This window comes from Lacerta agilis, chromosome 16 (genome assembly GCF_009819535.1).
Source record: "Lacerta agilis isolate rLacAgi1 chromosome 16, rLacAgi1.pri, whole genome shotgun sequence".
In the NCBI taxonomy this organism is placed as follows: Eukaryota; Metazoa; Chordata; class Lepidosauria; order Squamata; family Lacertidae; genus Lacerta; species Lacerta agilis.
This window is the reverse complement of record NC_046327.1, coordinates 30351355-30371306: the sequence shown is the minus strand read 5'-3', so window position 1 is coordinate 30371306 and position 19952 is coordinate 30351355. Positions and strand designations below refer to the sequence as shown.

General features: G+C 46.8%; 1 protein-coding gene and 1 pseudogene across 1 annotated transcript; both read right to left on the bottom strand.

Moving 5' to 3' along the window:
* Positions 1-1586: 1586 nt before the first annotated feature.
* On the bottom strand, positions 1587-18969 carry ILVBL (ilvB acetolactate synthase like). Its single transcript, XM_033172985.1, has 16 exons — positions 18889-18969; positions 12979-13139; positions 11950-12151; positions 11740-11867; positions 11369-11507; positions 10330-10441; positions 9825-9924; positions 9095-9192; positions 8599-8735; positions 8242-8376; positions 7931-8045; positions 7638-7807; positions 6746-6816; positions 5749-5820; positions 4825-4930; positions 1587-2191 (listed from the first exon to the last, which is right to left on the bottom strand). Exons 2-16 carry the CDS (start codon positions 13114-13116, stop codon positions 2013-2015), a joined length of 1902 nt encoding a protein of 633 aa, XP_033028876.1. The 5' UTR covers positions 13117-13139; positions 18889-18969; the 3' UTR covers positions 1587-2012.
* On the bottom strand, positions 14830-16839 carry LOC117061171 (annotated as a pseudogene).
* Positions 18970-19952: the final 983 nt, after the last annotated feature.

The window sequence follows — 19952 nt, the reverse complement described above, 5'->3', positions numbered from 1 at the left end:
ATATTTTCATATTGATTCCATTGATTTGGAAGAACACTGAGCAAGTTACAGGACTGCAACTAATTCATTGGCGGGAAGAATCTCAGGGTTGTTATACGTTGTTCTTGCTCTCTCCTTATCCCAGTAAGAGGACCTATTTGGAATTAAATTCTACTGTGTTTGACACGGTTTGCTTCTGAGTAAACATACACAAGATCATCGCTGTAAGACAAATCTTTTCCCAAGGACATGCAGGCACCAGGACTGCCACGTGAGCACTTGTGAATTCACCGGTGGAAGAACAGCTCCCTAGCGTTGATGCAAAGCTGGAACAGACAACACTCCAAAGGTAGCAAGAATTATATCCCTTTATTGTATGCACTGCAAAACGCTGCATTGTAGCTTCTGCAGGGACAGAGGCAAATATAGCAGTCCACAAAGTATTACTGGACACTCACTCAAGTGTTGCCTGCTGCCCCCTCCCCTGAGAATGTTTGCCAAAATGGCAGGGAAAATTAGACTTAAAGAGATTTGGGGGTACAGTCTAAGAGTAAATTGACCACAGGACTAACACTGCCCTGTAACAGAACATGAGCAACTGCCGAGGCATGAAAGTAGTTGTGAGGGTGGGACCAGGATCACAGGCCTATATGGCCCTAGGGAATGTAAGGTTGGGACTTAGAAACCTGTATTTATAAGCTGAATCAGCATGGCTAGATGGTCACATGCACCAAAGATGCATGAGCAAAAGGACCCTTCTGAGGTCCAAGGTGGAAATCGAGGTCCTCATCTTTGGTGGGGTAGGGGGACGGCAGAAAGGTATAGTTTCTCTTTCAAACCAAATAGTATAGATTCACTTTTGCACCTCCTTTGGGAATGATAAGTATCTACCAGCAGGGGCGTAGCAAGGGCGGGCGGGGGGCCCAGGGCAGCACCCCTGCTGAGGGTGACACTTCGGGCGGTAGCCCCGCCCCCTGGACTTTTTTTTAAAAAAAATTAATTTTCTTTTACTTTTTAAAAACAAATTTAAGGCTATTTTCGACACTGCCGGGGTGGAGCCACAGGGGCGGCCAGCGAGGAGGGGTGTCACCCCTCGCTGGCCGCCCCTGTGGCTCCGCCCCGGCAGCGCCAAAAATAGTCCCCCCTTCCAGCGGCGGAGCTCGGCATGGGGGCGGGCCAGCGAGGTGGGGTGCCACCCCCTCCTTGCTGGCCCGTCCCTTGCCTCTATGCCGAGCTCCACTGCTGGCTGGCTTACAGAGCCGGGGCATGGAGGGGGCGGGCAAGGGAGGAGGGACACCCCTCCTCACTGGCCCATCCCTCTCCCTGCCCTGACTTGTGCTCTGCCAAGGGAGCCCGGGCGGCGGATTCGGGAGTCTTTGCAGCCCGCAGAGACTCCCGAATCCACCGCTTGGCACCCCTTCATGCAGCAGCTGCTTGCGCAGGAATGTCCCGAAGGTGCCGCCCGGCACCCCCGGGGGCGGGGAGTCGCATGCGTCATGACGCACGCACACACGCACCACAAAGCCCTGCCCCGGGCAGCCAAGGGGCTAAGAACGCCCCTGTCTACCAGTGTTGAAAAAGGGTGCACCTAAATCCTCAGATACAGGAATGGCAAACTAGAGAAAAGGAGGCATGTGTTCTTTCATCCCAACTATGGCTATTAATGTATCAGCTGCGTCAATTAGTGAAGCCAACCTGTTAGATATAATAACCAAAAGGAACAAGTCAAAGTGATTCACGAAGAACTGCTTTGCTGCTCCCACTTTAGACAACAACCATGGTGTAATGGGTGGAGGTGGAACACAAGCTTGTGCTTCAGCAGCAAAACAAGAGTTGAAAAGTGAAGGAAACCAGCTATCTGAAGAACTACCCCAAGGAAGCCCAATGAAGGAGGAATAATAGTCCTAGACCTCAGGACTGCCAGGGCCCCATCCCTTTGCTTGCGATCAATTCAGATGAACCAGAACTTCCATGCAAAGCAGCCACTTTGCTGTCCAGCCAAATCCCACATACTTGTATCTCCAAGCTAACCCCTACACGGAGATGGAGCCTTCACGGAAGTCTGTTTTCCCAATGAGGACGTTGAGAAGGACAGGGTGCCCTTGCCTGCATTCAGACTGTGCTGTCCTGATAAGTTCCTCCATTTGATCCTCATTCTCACGGTTGAGCAGGAAGCCTTTCCCTCCTAAGCCTTTTGCCACCACATGGTAATCTGCAAAGAAAAGCAGCACATGAGCAAGTTGTTGTTGTTCAGTCGTTCAGTCGTGTCCGACTCTTCGTGACCCCATGGACCAGAGCACGCCAGGCACGCAAAAGCATAAGGAAGGGGAGATGGACTTTCTTCCTAAAATGAAAGGGGTTGGAGTTCAAGGCTGCCCCTGGAAGCCCTTCTGGATTTACCCTTCAACAAGGAGTATGCAAAAGCTCTATTCTGCTTTTTATATTCCAATGTCAGGCAATGGTTCATTCAAATTAATAAGCTAAGTTACCTACCCTGAGCTTCATGGGCTTGTGGCAGATGACTTCCTTGCCTGCTCCTTCAGTTGGACCTAAAGTTCCTGAATGCTAACAAAAGGTGTGTCTCCTTTTCTTATCTCTTATGCTTACAGAAAATATAAATTCGGCCTGTGATATCTTCCGCTGATTTTCTACAGGCTTTTGCTTTTCACACATCCCCTTTTTATTGTAGTAAATAGTATATTTCTGGCTAGCAACTGCGTATTACAGGTATAAACAGTTTGCTTATGGAAGTTTGCAAATCATGCGGGTAAAAAAAAGTAAAAGTAAGAAAAGGAAAGCCGCGTGAGAAAAGAGACTGCAGAAAAAAGTAAAGGTAAAGGACCCCTGGACGGTTAAGTCCAGTCGAATTCGACTATGGGATGCGGCGCTCATCTTCGCTTTCAGGCCGAGGGAGCCGGCGTTTGACCACAGACAGCTTTTCCAGGTCATGCGGCAGCATGACTAAACCACAATGGGACACCGTGATGGAAGCCAGTGAGCATGGAAACGCCATTTACCTTCCCGCCGCAGTGTACCTATTTATGCACCGGCATGCTTTCGAACTGCCAGGTTGGCAGGAGCTAGAACAAAGCAACGGGAGCTCACCCCATCGCAGGCATTCAAACCACTGACCTTACGATCGGCAAGCCCAAGAGGCTCTGTGGTTTAGACTACAGCGCCACCCGCAACCCAATAAATCATTAAATTCATGCTGGACACAGATGAAGCAGCTAAGCCAGAAATCAGTAAAATTACTTGTGAGTAAATTTAAAGAGTTTTATATTTAAAAGCTAACTGTTGATGTGGGTGTCTCCAAATTCAGCTTCTGGGAAAGGAATATACCAAGTTAAAATGAATGCATGTGTCAATACTCTCTACTGGTACAAATACACAATGGTTCAAATATGCATATATTTGGACCAATGCATGTATTCTGACTTTCAGTACAGTATAGGCATGAAGTTTGTTTAGAGTTTAACTATTTATTTATGGCATTTTATATAAAATGTTCTCTGGGCAGCTCACACACAGAAATGGAAAATACAGTATTAAAAAAATAATCAATTTGCAGCATAAGAATTGTTGACAGATGAAACCAGTTATGCTGACATTTGAAGGGGATGTCTTCATAGACATCTCATATGCTATTGTAAACAATGCCATCGATGATGGGTTCTGTCTAGCCTGCACAGCAAAAAGGTTTAGGAACAGATATGTTTGATTAATATTCCCCCTGCATGATTGATCTTTTACCATAAGGATGCAACTGTGCAAATTTACTCACAAGTAACCCTAATGACATCCCTAATGTAGGACCCAGGTGGCGCTGTGGGTTAAACCACAGAGTCTAGGGCCTGCTGATGAGAAGGTCGGCGGTTCGAATCCCTGCCACGGGGTGAGCTCCTATTGCTCTGTCCCAGCTCCTGCCCACCTAGCAGTTCGAAAGCAAGTCAAAGTGCAAGTAGATAAATAGGGACCACTCCAGCGGGAAGGTAAACGGCGTTTCCGTGCGTTGCTCTGGTTCTCCAGAAGTGGCTTTGTCATGCTGGCCACATGACCCAGAAGCTGTCTGCGGACAAACACCGGCTCCCTTGGCCTATAGAGTGAGATGAGCGCCGCAACCCCAGAGTCGGACACGACTGGACCTGATGGTCAGGGGCCCCTTTACCTTTAATGTAGGCTATGAGAATGTGTATCACATGGATGATTTGCAAACTAATTTACACTTGCAATACGCAGCTGTTTGGCAGAAAAACACATACATGCACTTTTAAGTACAATGAACCACATTACACTGTGTTCTGTTCAAATGAGCCATGTTTGTCACTTGTTTGGTGGAGCTTAAACCCAGTTTTGTATCTGCAGCAAAAGCCCAGTGTGCCCGGAAGTGAGCAGACAATCCTTATAGTGTCACAAATACCAACCCTCCCCGCTGATGCAGTTTTGCAGTTCTTTTCATGGCGCTTAAAAAAAAAGAAAAACCCAATGACATAATGAACCTAACACAGTGCTTTTTAATAATAACTTTTGAAAAGGGAGATAGTGGGGGCAGCCTGTGGATCTGAGGTGCAAGTGTGAAAGTCCAATCGGATTATGATCCATTTAAATTCCAATTGGGTGTCCTCACAAGAGCGGAGCAATTGCATCTCTCTGACACAGAGCATGAGGGGGCATTGCCCTACAAGCAGAATTTGCTCTGTCCCAGAGGCCAGGCAAGACACTATCTTCCTGACCCTGCTTAAAAGAACAGCCAAGCCAAGCTTCTTTGCTTCAACTTTGCCAAGATCCACTTATGATTTTGTGTATAGGATGCCACATCCGGCACTAATAAGGCTGTTAACTCACCTAGATAATCCAAGCCGCAGGCTACATTGCTGCCAAGCATGGGAACTTGCTCCCGGGAAATCTGGCTCCAGCAAGCATCGTTCCCCACCAGGGCGATGACAGGTGTCTGACAGAGCAGAACAAAATGTTATAGAACTAAACAGGAATCAAGAAAGGGTACTCACAGTCTTCTACCCTACCTTTTTATATATTAGGGTGCACACTGACAAAAGGACAGTAAGAAATTATGGATGAGGCCACTATCCAGGGCCCCTACTATGAGAGAGAAGGAAGAGAGACTATACTTCAATCTTAGTATGAACTAAGCCCTCTCCACCTGTTGCCCAAATATGTAAAGAGAGGGAATTCTCTGTCATGTGGCTCATGGGTCCAATTCAGCCTGTTATCCTCATCTCTCCACACTACCTAAAATAGGAGAGCTGAGAAGGCTGAAGAAACAGAAGCAAGAGGAAAAGAAGCCCTGTCTATCTATCCTATTCCTGAGACATATTGGGGTGGGGTGGGGGGACAGAAGGGGGGAAATATCTGTGCCAGCAAGCAAGGAGGCAGTCACTTATCACTCAAGACTTGCTCCAGCAGCCCCACCCCCCCAGCCAGGTTTTAGGAAATGCACAGGTTAATCTCTCCTGTGACTCGGGAGGGGGAAGTTGGGCAGAAAATGTGCCTGGTTGGATTTGCTGGCAGGCTACGATAGGTAACGGAAGAAGACACTTTGACTCTACTATTTCCTCTCAAAACAGCCCACCCCCAAAACTGGCTGCCAGACAAAATCTACAGTTAAACAAGGTGATTCTGACCGCTGAAGTGATCTCTTGGCAAAGCTGCCAGTAGCCACAGCTTTCCAACCCTGACCATCTCCAGCTGCTTTCAATAACCCCAACCACAGATGCAGAGAGAGCACAAATTGGGCAGAGCTAGGGTTACCTTGTGTCGCACAAAGGTGTCAAATTCCATGATGCTGAACCCAAGGGAGCCATCTCCATATATGATCCAGACCTGCCAAGGATTTTTTTTGTATTAAAGAGTGGGGGAGAATAGATGCAGCGGCCAGTGAGGTGAAATGCAACATCACATGTTCTTATCACCCTATTAATTTTCTTACAAGTAAGCAACCATCACTGAGAAGGAGGGCTTATCAATCTGAAGGAGGGGCAACAATTATTGATTATTGTTATTTATTACATTTGCACACCACCCTTCAACTGAAGACCTTAGGGCAGTTCACAACATAAAAATACAAAATGAGAACACAAAATACATAATGAAACAAAAGCAAACCAACAACCCCCTTCCACAAACACATTTAAAAGGCTTGGTTATAGAGAAACGCTTTCACCTGGTGCCTAAATATATGCAATGAAGGCGCCAGGCGAGCCTCCCTGGGGAGAGCATTCCACAAATGGGGTGCCACAGCAGAAAGCCCCATTCTTGTGTTGCCACCCTCTGGACCTCTTGTGGAGGAGGCACACAAAGAAGGGCCTCAGATGATGATCACAGGATCCGGATCGGTTTATATGAGAGGCGGTCCTTGAGGGCTGGCTGATAGGACAACCGCAATTCCGCAAGTTGGAGGAGGGGCTGGCACATGGCACAGTCACTAACTGCCTGTGTCATGTGACCCTTACCTGGCCTGCCCCCCTCCCCTGAACCACTGATTGGGGCTCCCCTTGTTCTCCCCAGTTCCTCTCTTCCCAGGCACATCTTTCAATTATTAAAAACAACAACAACCCGAATTTAAAAACACACAAATAAAAAAGCAGTTAAAACAATTTAAATCGATTGGGGCAGTAATAAAAGGAACAAAACCCGCTATGCAATAACCCAACGGGGACTCAGGCAATCAGCCCAATGACCTCTTTGGGGTAACAGGAGTTGTTTAACGAGAGCTTCTATCCTTGGCTTCCCAATACTGTGCACTAACCTCTGAGTCTGGCCTGCAGAGCTTGGCTCCCAGCGCGAAGCCTCCACCAACCCCTAAGGTCCCAAAGGCTCCTGAAACGAGCAGAAGTAGAAAAACAGTGATTGAAGGAAGCCAGTAGGTTGCCTTGCTATTCCAGCAGCCCACAGTCTGACCAGTTCCTGCATTGATATCCTCTGGCTTTTTCAAAAGCAGACTTTGTCTATTATCTCTGTTGGTTTGTTTTTTATTATATGGTTGTTGTTAAACTTGGCTGTGATTAGTCACCTTGGGCATCTCAGACATGAGACAGAAAGGCTGGATGTTAATTTTTTTCCCCATAAAACAAAGACAATGAGCTGTGTGCCAAGAAAAGAAACACAAAATCTAAGCAGTCCTGATGATAAGAACCCGTTCCAGCTTTAAATATAAAAAAGCCACCTAAAGGGGGCAAGCAGAACTCTTACAAGGCATCTTGGCTCAATGCAGAACAATTCTTGAAGTTAGGAAACTCCTTCTGGTATTTTCCTCAATTCTAATTTCTGGAGGAAATTGCTCTTTCCAAAACAGTTTCAAAATTATGTTCTCCAGATGGTGCCTTCCACTATGGTTAATACAGGAAAGCAAAACAGCACAGCCTTCCTTAGACATATCCATCCCACAGCCTCTATGAAGATGGGCTGGAGTGTCTATTCTACAAGGCTCATTTCTATGCAATTGTGAAATTGGATGTGTGTTTAGCAAAACGACAGGTATCTGCTCAAAGGAAGGATACATTTTTGCTGCTTCATATCACAGCAGAACAGCAGTTCAGAAGCTGTATAAGACATACCTGAATCAGCAAAATCAACTCCCTACCCCCAGAATACATTACACTTCCCAACCCAACGCTTGTCTCTCGCTAATGTCATATTACCTGGATCCAACCATGTCAGTGGCCCCCTGGGCCTTACAATGTAGGCGGCACTTGCAACAAAGTCACCCCCGTCAGCAATCAACAGGCTGTCTTCAGGAAGCAAACTATCCAAATGGTGCAGCAGCTTCAGTGGGTTGAGGTGCTGATCGGTCGGTTTTTCTGCCTTCTCCCTGGGGAGGAACATGGCTCACAGACTAATTCAAGACACGCCCAAGGCCAACATTACTCTCCGAGTATCAGTTATACAAGGACGAGAAAAAGGAACAGTGCACATATATGTATGTATTTCTCACCTGTTTGCCTTCTCCTTTATGCGATCAACCTCCTTCAGGCTTGTTACCCAATCCTGGGGACACGAATAGCCCTTCAACGCTTGGCACAAGCACACCAGGAAGCAGCCAGCATCCCCTGTAGGAAAGAAGTTGCAGGAGGCCTGAAAAGCGCAAGGCTCTGACCAGGAAGGGATGCACATGCAGCCAATGTATCCTCTTCCTCAGGGTCACTGACTTCACCGAGCCACGCCACGAAGCACATCCTCTCTCCCTCCAGCAATAGGACCACCCACTCACAATCCCCATACTGCAGACCCTGGCAGGCCCCTCACCCTGAATGGCCACGGTGGGTTTCCACAACACATTTGCATTCTTCAGCAGCTGCTCCTGGTTCCTGTTGACAGCAATGATTTTGCTGCGTTTACTTAGGACCGCCCCGTATGACAGGCGAAAATCACAGACTGTGCCTAGAGAGCAGAACAGAAATTACAGGAATGGGACAAATTGCTTGCTTGGTTGCTATTTATTTATTTATTTATTTATTTACCGCCCTTCATCACAAGATCTCAGGGCGGTTCACAGAATAACTAAAGACAACCATCACACACCCAAATAGGCCAGCTACTTCCAGACAGCCCCCCCCCCTTTAGCAACAGGTTAGCACTGGCAGCTACAATGACCATCTCTACCTGCTAGAATGACCACATCTGCCTCCTTGAGCGCGTCACGCCGGTTTTGACGGATGTGCAGTGGGCTATTTTTCCCCAGCATGCCGCGAGCCATGCCTCCAAGAAAACACGGGATCCCCAGTTCTTCTAAGGCATCTCTGGAAGGATAGGAGGATCTCACTGTAGAGACTCCAGCAACAGTGTTCCATTATCGGCCAGCAACAGCACAGCAGCTTTATCCGGCTGTGGCCCATAGCCTCAGTCCCGTCCAGAGCCCCAGCTTTACCCATTACACCAGACTCCTGCCCAACCACAATCCCAGTTCTCACTTCCTTGCTGGTTTGGCTACCCAATGCCAGACTACATCACCTAAGAAACAATGGCACTCCTCAGCTTTAGGGGTAGCCTCACTAATGACCGATACTGATTAGTGTGCAACAGACAAATGTAAATGGGATCTGAGATGAGCCAAAATTGCTGTTAGAGCTCCTTTGGAGGGCAAGGTATCACTCCTCACCTGAGTATCTTTACTGGTGTTGGTGGTAGGGTCACTTGACTACCAAGGAGGATGACTGGCTTCTTAGCTCGGCTGATGAGCTCCACACACTGTTGCACCTGCACAGAGGCATGCCCAGGGGAGAGTCAGTCTGAGAAAAATGACCAAGTTTTCAAAGCAACAACACAGCTATTGCTGGGGGAAGGGGAGAGAATAGCTTCAAAAGAGGAAAACGGCAGCTCCTCATTGGGGTGGGAGTGGGTGACTGTGAACAGGCAGTAAATCTAGGACTTTGCAGGTAACAGGATGAAGGCTGCGTCATTCAGTCTCAATTTGCCCCCCTTTCCAGAGGAATAGTGACTTGCTCTCTTTACAGAAGACAATAAAGGCCAGCGGAAGCAGAAAGTCAGAAGGTATAGGAAGTCATGAAACACAACAGGGATACATTCAAATTTGAAGTTCAGTATAATAGGGACAGTACAGATATAGCAGCAATTCAAATATATAAATTAGATCTTACTCACTAAAATATAACCTGAAGTTGTCATTTAAAACCTTAATCATGATGATATCACAGCTTGTTCCCTACGTTTTATGGCAATCGCACAGAATTTGGCCATAAAAGGAAGGTAATATATGTCTGAAATGTAGGACTTAATTATACGGTAATTGAGAAGTAAGATGTTCCTAGCTCCACACATTAACTTTGCTAGCTACGTTCAGTTGGAGTTGGGACTCTATGGATTCTCACCTGTCCCTTTGAAGCCTTTGGCAAGTTCACTGGCAGAGGTGAAAAGTCCTGCATCTCCCATGCCCCGGCAAAGAGGTTCCCTATGTAACTGCGCAGATACCTGGGTGACAACAAAAAGAATGTGGTCTTGAAGGCCAAGATCTTGCCATAGTAGTGATGAGGAGGAGGATGTAGCCTATACCACAGAAGGCAAGTACCACGGGTGTCAGTTTGCTACCCAAAATATGAGCACCAACCAGCCTCCAAGAAGCTCGAGGTCTTCATGGTGGCAATTTGTCAAATACAGCAGAAGAGCAAGAGAAATCTTCCTCCCCGATATAGAGGACCAGATCAAAGAGTTGGGATATATTGTAATTAAGGAGCAGGTGAATCAGTTTAAAAGGAGGGGGGGTGGTAAGAGAGAGACCTATAAAATTATCCAGGGCTCCATCAATAGGCCCTCCACAAAACCGCTCACCAGTTAATACCTTTGCTGATATGGGAGGGTGGAAGGCAGCTCACTCACCAGTTAACAATCATTCCCAAAAGGCTTTTAGAAGAGAACTTCTTGAACATCTCTCTCTCTACTAGATGATAGGGATACAGGATATCCAAGGGGAACTCTACAAACACAGGCCCTACAAGACAAACAGGAAGTTCCATAACTACCTCACTCTGTAAAGTCCAAAGAAAAAAAAATCTAGTTAGAAGCATGCACAGAGGCCAACCCACTTGCTCACTCATGGACCTTGCAACCTTTTTTGGCACAAAACCGCTAACATCTTGAGCTCTACCTCCCACGTGGCAGCACCCAATTAGCAGGAGGCTCTCCCATCTCAGAAGTGTCAGCCCTAGATGCCTGTATCCACCATTCCTCATCCATCAAAAAGTAAGTGCCCTACCATGCTCAGAAGAGAGCCATAGGGCTTCTCTAAAGTCAGCCTTAGAAGCCTTTGAAACTCAGACATAAGGCTGCCGAAGCTGATAGTGGCCTATCTGTGAGCTCCAATGGGTCATAAGAGAAATTGGCTTCATGTGGAGGAGACAAGCTGATAAGTTCTACAAGCCAGGTGGGCAGGTAAGAGCCAATAAGATACTCAAAGAATAAGCTGCTATTCCCACACTCCCAGCCCTGAGATCTTGCACATGGGTATTAGAGTTAGGACGCTGGGCAGATGCCTTCAGGGGGTGAGGCTGGAAGAGATGCCTCTGTGACAACATGCTGTTCTACTGTGGTGAAAGCATTTTGCTGCAAAGTGTAGGCAAATAGCCTACTGGGTGTTGAGAAAATTCACAGAGAAAACTTTTTGCTCTTCCATTCACAGTAAAAAAAAATGTAAATAGTTTTTTTAAAAAAAGAAAAAAGCAAAAAACCTGACATTTTTTACTCAAACCTAACCAACCTTTCAAGGCTTATTGGACAACAACAACAAAACAAAGACATCTATAGCCCACACTGAGCCCTTGAACTTTTATTACTTCCTTGGCTTAAGTAAGTACAAAAACAGCCACAACCCTGTGTGGGTGGAAGATACTTGTTGCAAGTCAACGGCACGGCAGCATACCTGGAGTGTCACACTGGGCAATGGCAATGGCCTTTCGCAACACAGGGGCAATCTCTCGGACAGACTTGACGGAAGCACAGAATTTGCAGAGTGGTTTAAAGAGGGACAACTGATCAATGTCTTGGAGAGCTCCTCTGCCCTGGGGGGTGGAGAAAGGAGAAAGCTCGTTCACAATCCCACACAGCTGCACCTCAATTGCCCTCAAAAATACACCTGCAGAAAAATTGCCTGCTAAGCTGCTGCTGGCGAGTGTCGGTGTCAGTGAACACAGAAAGGCCAAAGCCCTACTTAAATCAACCAGGAGCAGCATCAAGTTCTAGCAACTCTGTCATTGTCCTTTGACTCTAGGGCCACCGGACAGAGCAGCCTACCTTCTGCAACATGGCTGCTGCCCCTCCAATCAACAACACGGGAGACTCTGCCATCTGAGCATTTTTCATAGCTGTCACAGTGTTAGTCACTCCTGGTCCTGCTGTCACTGCAGCAACTCCCACTGTTCCTGCAACAGAAAAATGCAGAGGCAAGTGTCACTTTGTGCCCCTCCCTCTTCAGCAAGCGACAAACGGGGAGAATTGTGGTACCTGATAGCCTGGCCACTGCATCTGCTGCAAATACAGTCGTTGCCTCATGCCTCGTGTCCACAATACGAATGCCCAGCTTCTCGCAAGCCACCAAAATGGGAGAGATATGTCCACCCGGCAGTGTGAACACAAAGCGCACACCATGAGCTTTCAGCACTTCTGCCACAGTTTCTCCGCCGTGCCGAGTGCTCTTCGTGTCCACCTGGAACAGACAAGTCTGTCTTTTAGTGCTGGCTTCCCATGAACAGTACAATAAAAGGTCAGGGGCTTAGAAACAAGGAAGATGCTAGGCCCTCAGCTCCTGGTACCCAGTCCTACTCAAACTGCTTCTGATACATACATCTTTAGCATTCGGTGTCCACAACCAATAAATTCTTCTCCCAGAAACAATACTATTTTCATGATGAAAAGCTGAGGTGCTCAAATGCAAAATCCACTCACATCATAAGTTTTATGCAGAGTCAGACCGCTAGTCCAGGATTTTTGATAGGGTTTTTGCCTCAACCGTCCCTGAAAATGCCAGGGTTTGAACCTGCAACTTTTTTCCATGCAAAGCATATGCTCTACTGGTTAACTACAGTCCTTCCTCTACTACTTCTTACTGTGCCTTTGATACAGAGTGAATAGGACTGAGGCTCAGGAAAGCAAAGGGTATCGATAGGACTAACTGTTGTTTAACATCCAGATGTCTGGTGAAAGGCACCTGCTACAAACGTTTCACCACCAAGTTCGTCTGAACAGAAATCGATTAATACTGGGCCCCAAAAGCAATACAGTATACATCCCTGCAAAGGGAGGATGGGAGACATAATTCTCTCTTAAGGCCTTTGGCTCCCCTATAACAGAGATGGAGAACTTGTGGCCCTTTAAATGTTGTTGGACTCCAACCGCAACCAGCCCCAGCCAGCATGGTGAATACCGAAGGATGGAATTTGTAATCCAGCAGCACCCAGAGGGTTGTGGGTTCCCCATCACTGCCCTGCGGATAAAGAAGCCACATCTAAAGGCAGCCACTGATTTATGCTTTACCTGATGCCACAGCTGATAGATGAGCCCCAGTTTGTGAGCTACCCCAAGAAGAGTCACTGTAAGGCTTCCCAGCAGTGCCAAGACCCATGTCGAGGAGCCTCCTAGGGCCGAGGTGGCAGCAGGCATGTCAGGATTCATTCGAGTCAGCTACAGATGCACTCCTGTCCCAAAAGGAAGACAAAACACAGAAGTACCATTCTGTAACTTGTTTGCCTCAGCTGCACACCAGCAATGCTGTAGCATTTCTATTCTATAACACAAAAACTTAAGTTTATTTCTAGTTTTCTTGAGGTGACAGACAAGGGATTTTTCTTTTATTAAAAAAAATGCAGGGCAAATTCTCTGAAACTGTGGTCCAGTTTTATCTAACATACATTGTTATGCAACAAGAAAAATGGCCTAGGCTAGGAGGCAGCAACATAAGTGTCCACAGGTAGGAAAGAAAGAGAAAGCCAGGTGGTGGTGTTTTTAATAAAAATGAAAATTGGAAGAGAAAATATAGAAAGCCAGGAGCTTCAGAGACAAGAGAAACATGTTTACACATTGCTTTGATAACCTACCCAATCTTTGATTGCAGCCTTCAGTTCTGTAACTATGCAGCATGATTAGTTTGCAGGGAGCTTCCTTGCTATCTAGCCAGAGCCCAGAAACGAGATGTGTACTTCTATTTACTGATGTCTTACTGGGCACTAGACCGGGACAATTTTTCAATATATCGTTCAAAACCGGTTATGAAGTCCACAGCACAATAACAGTTTCATAAAATGTTGTCCGTCAAACATTGCGATTTTGAGAAAACTCTGTAGCCAGCTAGTACTTCTTAGGGCTTCCACTGCCTCCTGCAGGAGCAGCGAGAGACTGACTCACAAGAGCAGGCATAGCCAAAGTCACTATGTTTCTTTTGATCGTGCAACTGCCTCTACAAAAGCAAGTGACGATTATGAAAAAAGCTGGGAAAGCAGCAGCAGCCAGCCATCTTATCAGCCCTTATACTTCTTTTGATTTTGCAGCAAGCCCTGGTTCAGCAGTCTAGTAGCCGGCGGGACAAGCTGTTAGGTGCTGGTCTGGCCTGGCTCGGGGCTTCTTGCTGGGAGCCCTATTTCCCCTTCCTTACCCCCTTGAAAAAAGAGGTTTAATAATAATAATCATTAATAATAATAATAATAATAATAATAAGTTATTTATTTATACCCCGCCCATCTGGCTGGGCTTCCCCAGGCACTCTGGGTGGCTTCCAACAAAATATTAAAATACAATTCATCAGAGTAAGAACAAAAATCGTTGCCCTGTTTTTTTAAACTCTTTTTCTTTACTCCCGTCTCCTCTTCTGCCTGTTTGTGTGCACATGCGAGAAGCCTTTCTTTAACCTCTCTGATGCCTTTACTACCCATCTGAGGGTGGGACAAGGAGCACCATTCCCCTTTTAAAATAAGAACAAAAAACCCAAGTTGCCCTGTTGTTTAAGGCTCCGTTTATTCCTATCTCCCCTTCCTCCTTCCCTTTGATAAAAAGGGAGAGATTGGTGGGATAGGGGCTTTTGGGGGCCCTTCAAAGTCACAATATGAGGAAATGAAGGGGGGGAGATTTAACTGTTGCTGCTTTATGCTTAAATGAGAGTGTTGTGAGGTGAGAATGATGGGAAGGGTAGGTGCTTGTCGTTAAGCAATGCAAGTAAATGCGTGTCAAGTCAGAAATAAGCCCTGCTGAATTCAACGGGCCTTACTCCCAAGAAGTAAGTTTAGGGTTTTTTCCCTGCTTGCATCTCAAAACATTTATTTAGAAGCTAACATTGCAGTTGACACCTGCATTTTCCCTCCACCTTGTACTGTGCAAAGGTGAGAAGTTGCTAAACACGCTGTTGAGACTGAATGAAGGAATTTGCTTTGAGGTACAGACAAAGAGTAGGGGAACTTGGCCTCGGTCAAAAGGCAAGAAAATATAAATATATCCACTCTAAATATAAAAAAACGATTTAACACTACAGTAGCTCAGGTGGGGCAACAGTGGACCAATCAACATCAGTAAACTGTAGACTCTACAAGACAAGAACCATTTTAACACTGCTGTAAATCTTCCAGGTTACTTTTATCTGACCCTGCTGCCAGTACAAATATAGAAGTGCTGCAGTGGTTACTTTAAGGGCTGTGCACAGGAACATGTCGGGGAGACGCTCTTATTCACCCCATGCTCTCCATCTACTGCTAAACGTTGCTCAGAGCAGCCACACCAGGAAGAACTTTACCTTCTAGAAATTCCAAGCTGGCACCAACCTCCAGTACTAACACGACTAACTTTCTCCTTGGTGTCCCATTTGGCACAGCATGTAGCAGTGTCTCCACCTCCAATGATGGTACCTTTGGATTAACTTTCACAACTTTATCCACCCAAGCTTTGGTTCCTTTGGAAAACTTGTCGCAATCAAAGACACCGGCTGGATTGTTCCACACAATCAGCTTGGCCCTGCCCACAGCTTCCACCAACAGCTTAATGTTTTCAGGACCACAATCCAAACCCATCCATTCATCAGGGATCTGAGTCCACAGTGGCTTCTCCAGTGGCATTCTCATCAAATTTATCTGCAGTGATGAGGTCAACAGGCAAAGTGATGCTTACACAATTCTTCTCTGCTTTTGCCATCAGGTCCTTGACTATTTTTGAGCCTTCCTCATCATACAGAGAGATGCTAATCTTCATGTTTTGAGCACTTTAAGGAAGGTAAAAGCCGCCCCACAACTGATAATCATCTAATTCAGGGACAGAGCAAGGGGGTGCAGTGGGGGTGGTCTGCCCTGGGTGCCACCCTGGGGGGTGACACTCGGTGCACCCCCCGCGACTCACAAGCCTACAGCGGGCGACAGCTATGATGGCCCATCTGGGCCGCCGGCAAAGCTTTCCCCCTTTCCCCAGGCTCGCTGTAGGCTTAGGAGGCGGGGGACGCCATTGCCCCACCGCCCTGTAAAAAGCCTCGCTCTGCGGTAAAAAGCCTCGCCCGAGCAGGAAGGAAGCAAAGCGCCAAGTGGGTGAGCAAGCAAGCCGTGGAGCAAGCGGAGCAACGGCGCCTCCCAAGCCACCCAGTAAAAAGCCTCCCTCCGTGGATTGCTCGCAGTTTGCCTGTGGCACCGCTCCAGCACCATACGGACAGTGCTGGGATCCTCTGCTCACCAGCAGCTTTGTGAGGCAGATTGACACCTACCATGGAACTGTGAGCTCTGTGTGCAGTTCCAAATGCATCATGGATATAAACATCTCCAAGTTCAGAAAGCGACACTCTGAAAGCATCCACCTTTGCAGAATCGGCCTTGATCCTGTTCTTGAAGCGTCCTTTACCTTCCCTTCCTCTTCCAAGTAGAATCGGAGGTTTTCCAGAAGAATGACTGAGCCAGTTGCGCAAGCAGCTACACCACACACTCATTCAGGAATGTGACATCCCTGCTTAGCAAAGCTCTGAGCACTGCTGCTACTGGTTTCAAGCAGTATTTGTCAGGCATAGGAACCCCACCAGGCCGACCCAGGTGGCTCATCAGCACCGCAGACTTGGCTCCATCGTCCAAGTAATGCTTGATGCTTGGGACAGCTGCCTTGATTCTTTGGTTGTTGGTTACCTTCATTGGAATGTTGAAGTCAACCCGCATGACCACGAGCTTGCCCTTCACATCCACTTTGTCCAGAGTAAGCTTGGTGGAGACAGACATTTCATAGCAGGAGCAAATGGACTGCAACCTCTTCCTTGTTCACCAGCAGCAAGAGCAGAACTGAGTGGAGCTTACTCAGTTGAACTGAGTGGAGGTTACTCATGCATAGAATTGGCGTTGGCCCTCTGAGTGGGGAAGGAGATGCACTTGACACTAGCAAATTACATAAACTACTTGTGGAAAACAGATTTAAATTGTTAATCATATGCAAGTTTAATTAATATTTTTACTAAATCTACTACTTTTGTAAATTTGCCCCAAAACTGCATAGAATATTAATATATTCTCTAGAAATATTTAATGGTTTAGTTGAAGCATGCTATCATTGAGTTAATTTTAATGTAATTATATGCATCAAATTTAGAATCCCCCTCCCAGTATTTTCCCAGATTATTTGTGTTCACTGTGACTCATTACGGTATTTTGGATTGTCCTGGACCTGAAAACCACCATTTGGTATCCAAGCCCCAAACCAAAAGTCCTGTTTGGATGCATTTTGGCTTACCTGCTGATGAAAGTGATGATTTCATCAGTGTGTGGTGATTCAGACCCACTACTTGGTTGCCAGGACATTACCATGTTCACCTCTACCATAGCTCCATCTTATTTCAGCTATCGTGATATATCAGTATATCACAATGTTTAGCTGATGATATATTGTGATACTGAAAACCAGATATCGCCCAGCCCTACTGGGCATGCCTACACCTTTGCTATACATTATAATTATAAGTCTATGCTGATAGACAGCATCCACTCCACCATCCCCTTCCTTGATCCTTCCTCCCCACCTGTTGAGCAGCAGGTTTATCCTATCCCATTCTCACTCCATCACAACACATGCACACAGCTGCTCAACTGCGGAACTGTTTCAGAAGAAACCAGAAAGAATGAAATCCCAGCACCAGATATATTAAATATTGTAATTTGTTAAAAATATGGAGGCTGAATCATATACTAAATGGGGATTAAGTCCTGTTGAACTAAAATGTGCTTATTTTAAGCAGACTTGCATAGAATTGTATTGCTGTGGAAGAGAGTGTCCTTCTGTTACTTCAGCAGTGCCATTTGCTCAGGTGGCTTGAGCTCTTAAATACCCACACAAGTGATAAGAGCCCCTGTTTTTGCACCCTATTTTTGTATTAGTTGAGTTTCACATTTTTATTCCTGAAATTCTGTATTACTAGGTAGCTGGTTTTATACAGATTTACCTTCCTGCATCATTAGAACCCTACAGCATTCTCATACTTGTCCAAAATGTTGGTGCCAAAAATTTGTAATTCAGTTTCTAATGAGTAAGGCAAAGAAAAGAACTAGGGGGATCTTACCAGGAGGTGAAGCAAAATAACCAAAGCAGAGAGTACAGAGTGCACTCAGGGAACTTTCTCCCTGATAGGGTCTGAAACAAACTGTACTCAGTGACAATATTCAATCATTGCTTAATGTGGTTAAACTTTGAACTAATTTAAACTAACATAATTCCAAATGGATTTTTACTTGTCTCAATATACGCCCACAGACCTGTCTTCCATGTACACCTCTGCACCCCAAAATAAGCTTTGGGCAACCCAAATTATGCACTCCACTTACCAAGAGCAAGTCCCCTATGAGCTGTCTCAGCATCAGCTACAGCCCATAGCTTCATTTTAGCACAACACACTAAATCGATGAATGAAACCCCTGTCTGAAACATATGACTAAGGAAATGGCGTTTCCTGTCCTTCCATTCCCCATTTATAGATTTTTATTAACCTTTTATCTCACTTTCTTTCCCTGCAGAGGAAGATCATCCTTCCCCTCCCTACCCAACCCCCCTCAACTTCTTTGTCTCCAATCCACCTTTACTCTTAACGTGCTTAACGTTAAGAGTAACCTTTACCTTAACGTGCTAAGAGGAAGGCACCTTTGGCAAACCCTCACCGTGATCAACTCTCGCCCGGAAACCAATGTCACCACAGTGAAAGGACGCGTGGATCCAGAATTGGCCTCCAGTCATTTAAGGACTCACTGTTAAGACCGTTTTCATGGAAGACAATGTTACTCGGCTAAGAGTGATCGCCAAAGGAGGAGGTAGGTGGGCGGGGCTGAGAGAGGCGACAACCCCGCTCCTAGCCCAGCTCTCTAACCACTGCGCCGCACCACCGCTTCCCATCCCATCCCTGGCCGCCCGCCGCCAAAGTTTACCAAAGCGACCCCCCCCCAAAAAAAAACAACTTACAAAACCAGAGCGAAACGTCGCCGCCACCGTCGGGAAGCCAAGGAGAGAACAGGGACAGGATGGAGCAGGGAGAGGCGAGACAGTCAGGCAGGCTGGCTGGAAGCGGCCCCGCCTCCGCCGTCGGGCCCCGACCCGCCCCCCACAAAGGAAGGGCTGCGGAGGGAACGCCAACCCCTTCTGTCTGCAGGTGACGGGACCGGGCAGCTTTGCCTCAGGGCCAGGGCTGGGCAGAGGCCGCATTCACACGAACACGTAACCCGCCTCAGGCGCCCCTCGGGCCGGTGAAGGCCGCTAGAGAGGGCGGGGAAAGAAGAGAGCTGCGCGCGAGCATCCACCCACCCCTCCTCACGGGCTCGAGGCCTTGCTTCTAGGAAGCAGAAACGGGCTGGCTCCTCCACACGCACACACGGGACTGCGCGTGCAGACAAGCGCCCCCACCCCCCAAAAAAACTTCCCCACTCCCTCCCCCCCCCTACACACATATATACATACAGGCCCCGGCGGCTGTTACCTAGCAACACGCGCAGCTTCACGGGGGGCGACGGCGTGACGTCACGCAACGAGCGAACGATTCTTCGAGAGGGCAGCGGGTGAGGAAAGCCGCGAGGTTGCTTGTCCCAAATCGCGACTCGTAGCCAAATGCCGTCTGGTAATCCACGGAGGTTGAAAGGGAGGGAAATAGAGTAATGTATGGGTAGAGATCTTCCGGGTTCGCATTTTTTTTATTCCCTCTGAAGTGAGATGTACAGATATATATACTTAATCCTTAATCCTAACTATAACTATAATCCTTAATCCTAACTATAACTATAATCCTTAATCCTAACTATAACTATAATCCTGGGTGACTTCACTGTTCATGCGGAGGCACTGTCAGGCCAGCTCGAGACTTCATTGTCTCCATGATAAAAGATAAAGGACTTCTGGCCGTTGCATACAAAATTCTTAAGAGCCATACTCTCTAGTTGTGTTCCAAATGCAATAATATGACTGGAAGCAGGACTAATTTCAATAGAAAAATATGGTTGCGTAGGTTCCACTTTCCTTGAAAATGATGTATGTGC

Coding starts and splice junctions, on each gene's coding strand:
- ILVBL (XM_033172985.1), bottom strand. CDS start 13,116: ATGAATCCTGACATGCCTGCTGCCACCTCGGCCCTAGGAGGCTCCTCG. Junction 5,821..6,745: donor TCTGCAGGCCAGACTCAGAG/GTTAGTGCACAG, acceptor AATCCTTGGCAG/GTCTGGATCATATATGGAGA. Junction 4,931..5,748: donor ACACCTTTGTGCGACACAAG/GTAACCCTAGCT, acceptor CTGCTCTGTCAG/ACACCTGTCATCGCCCTGGT.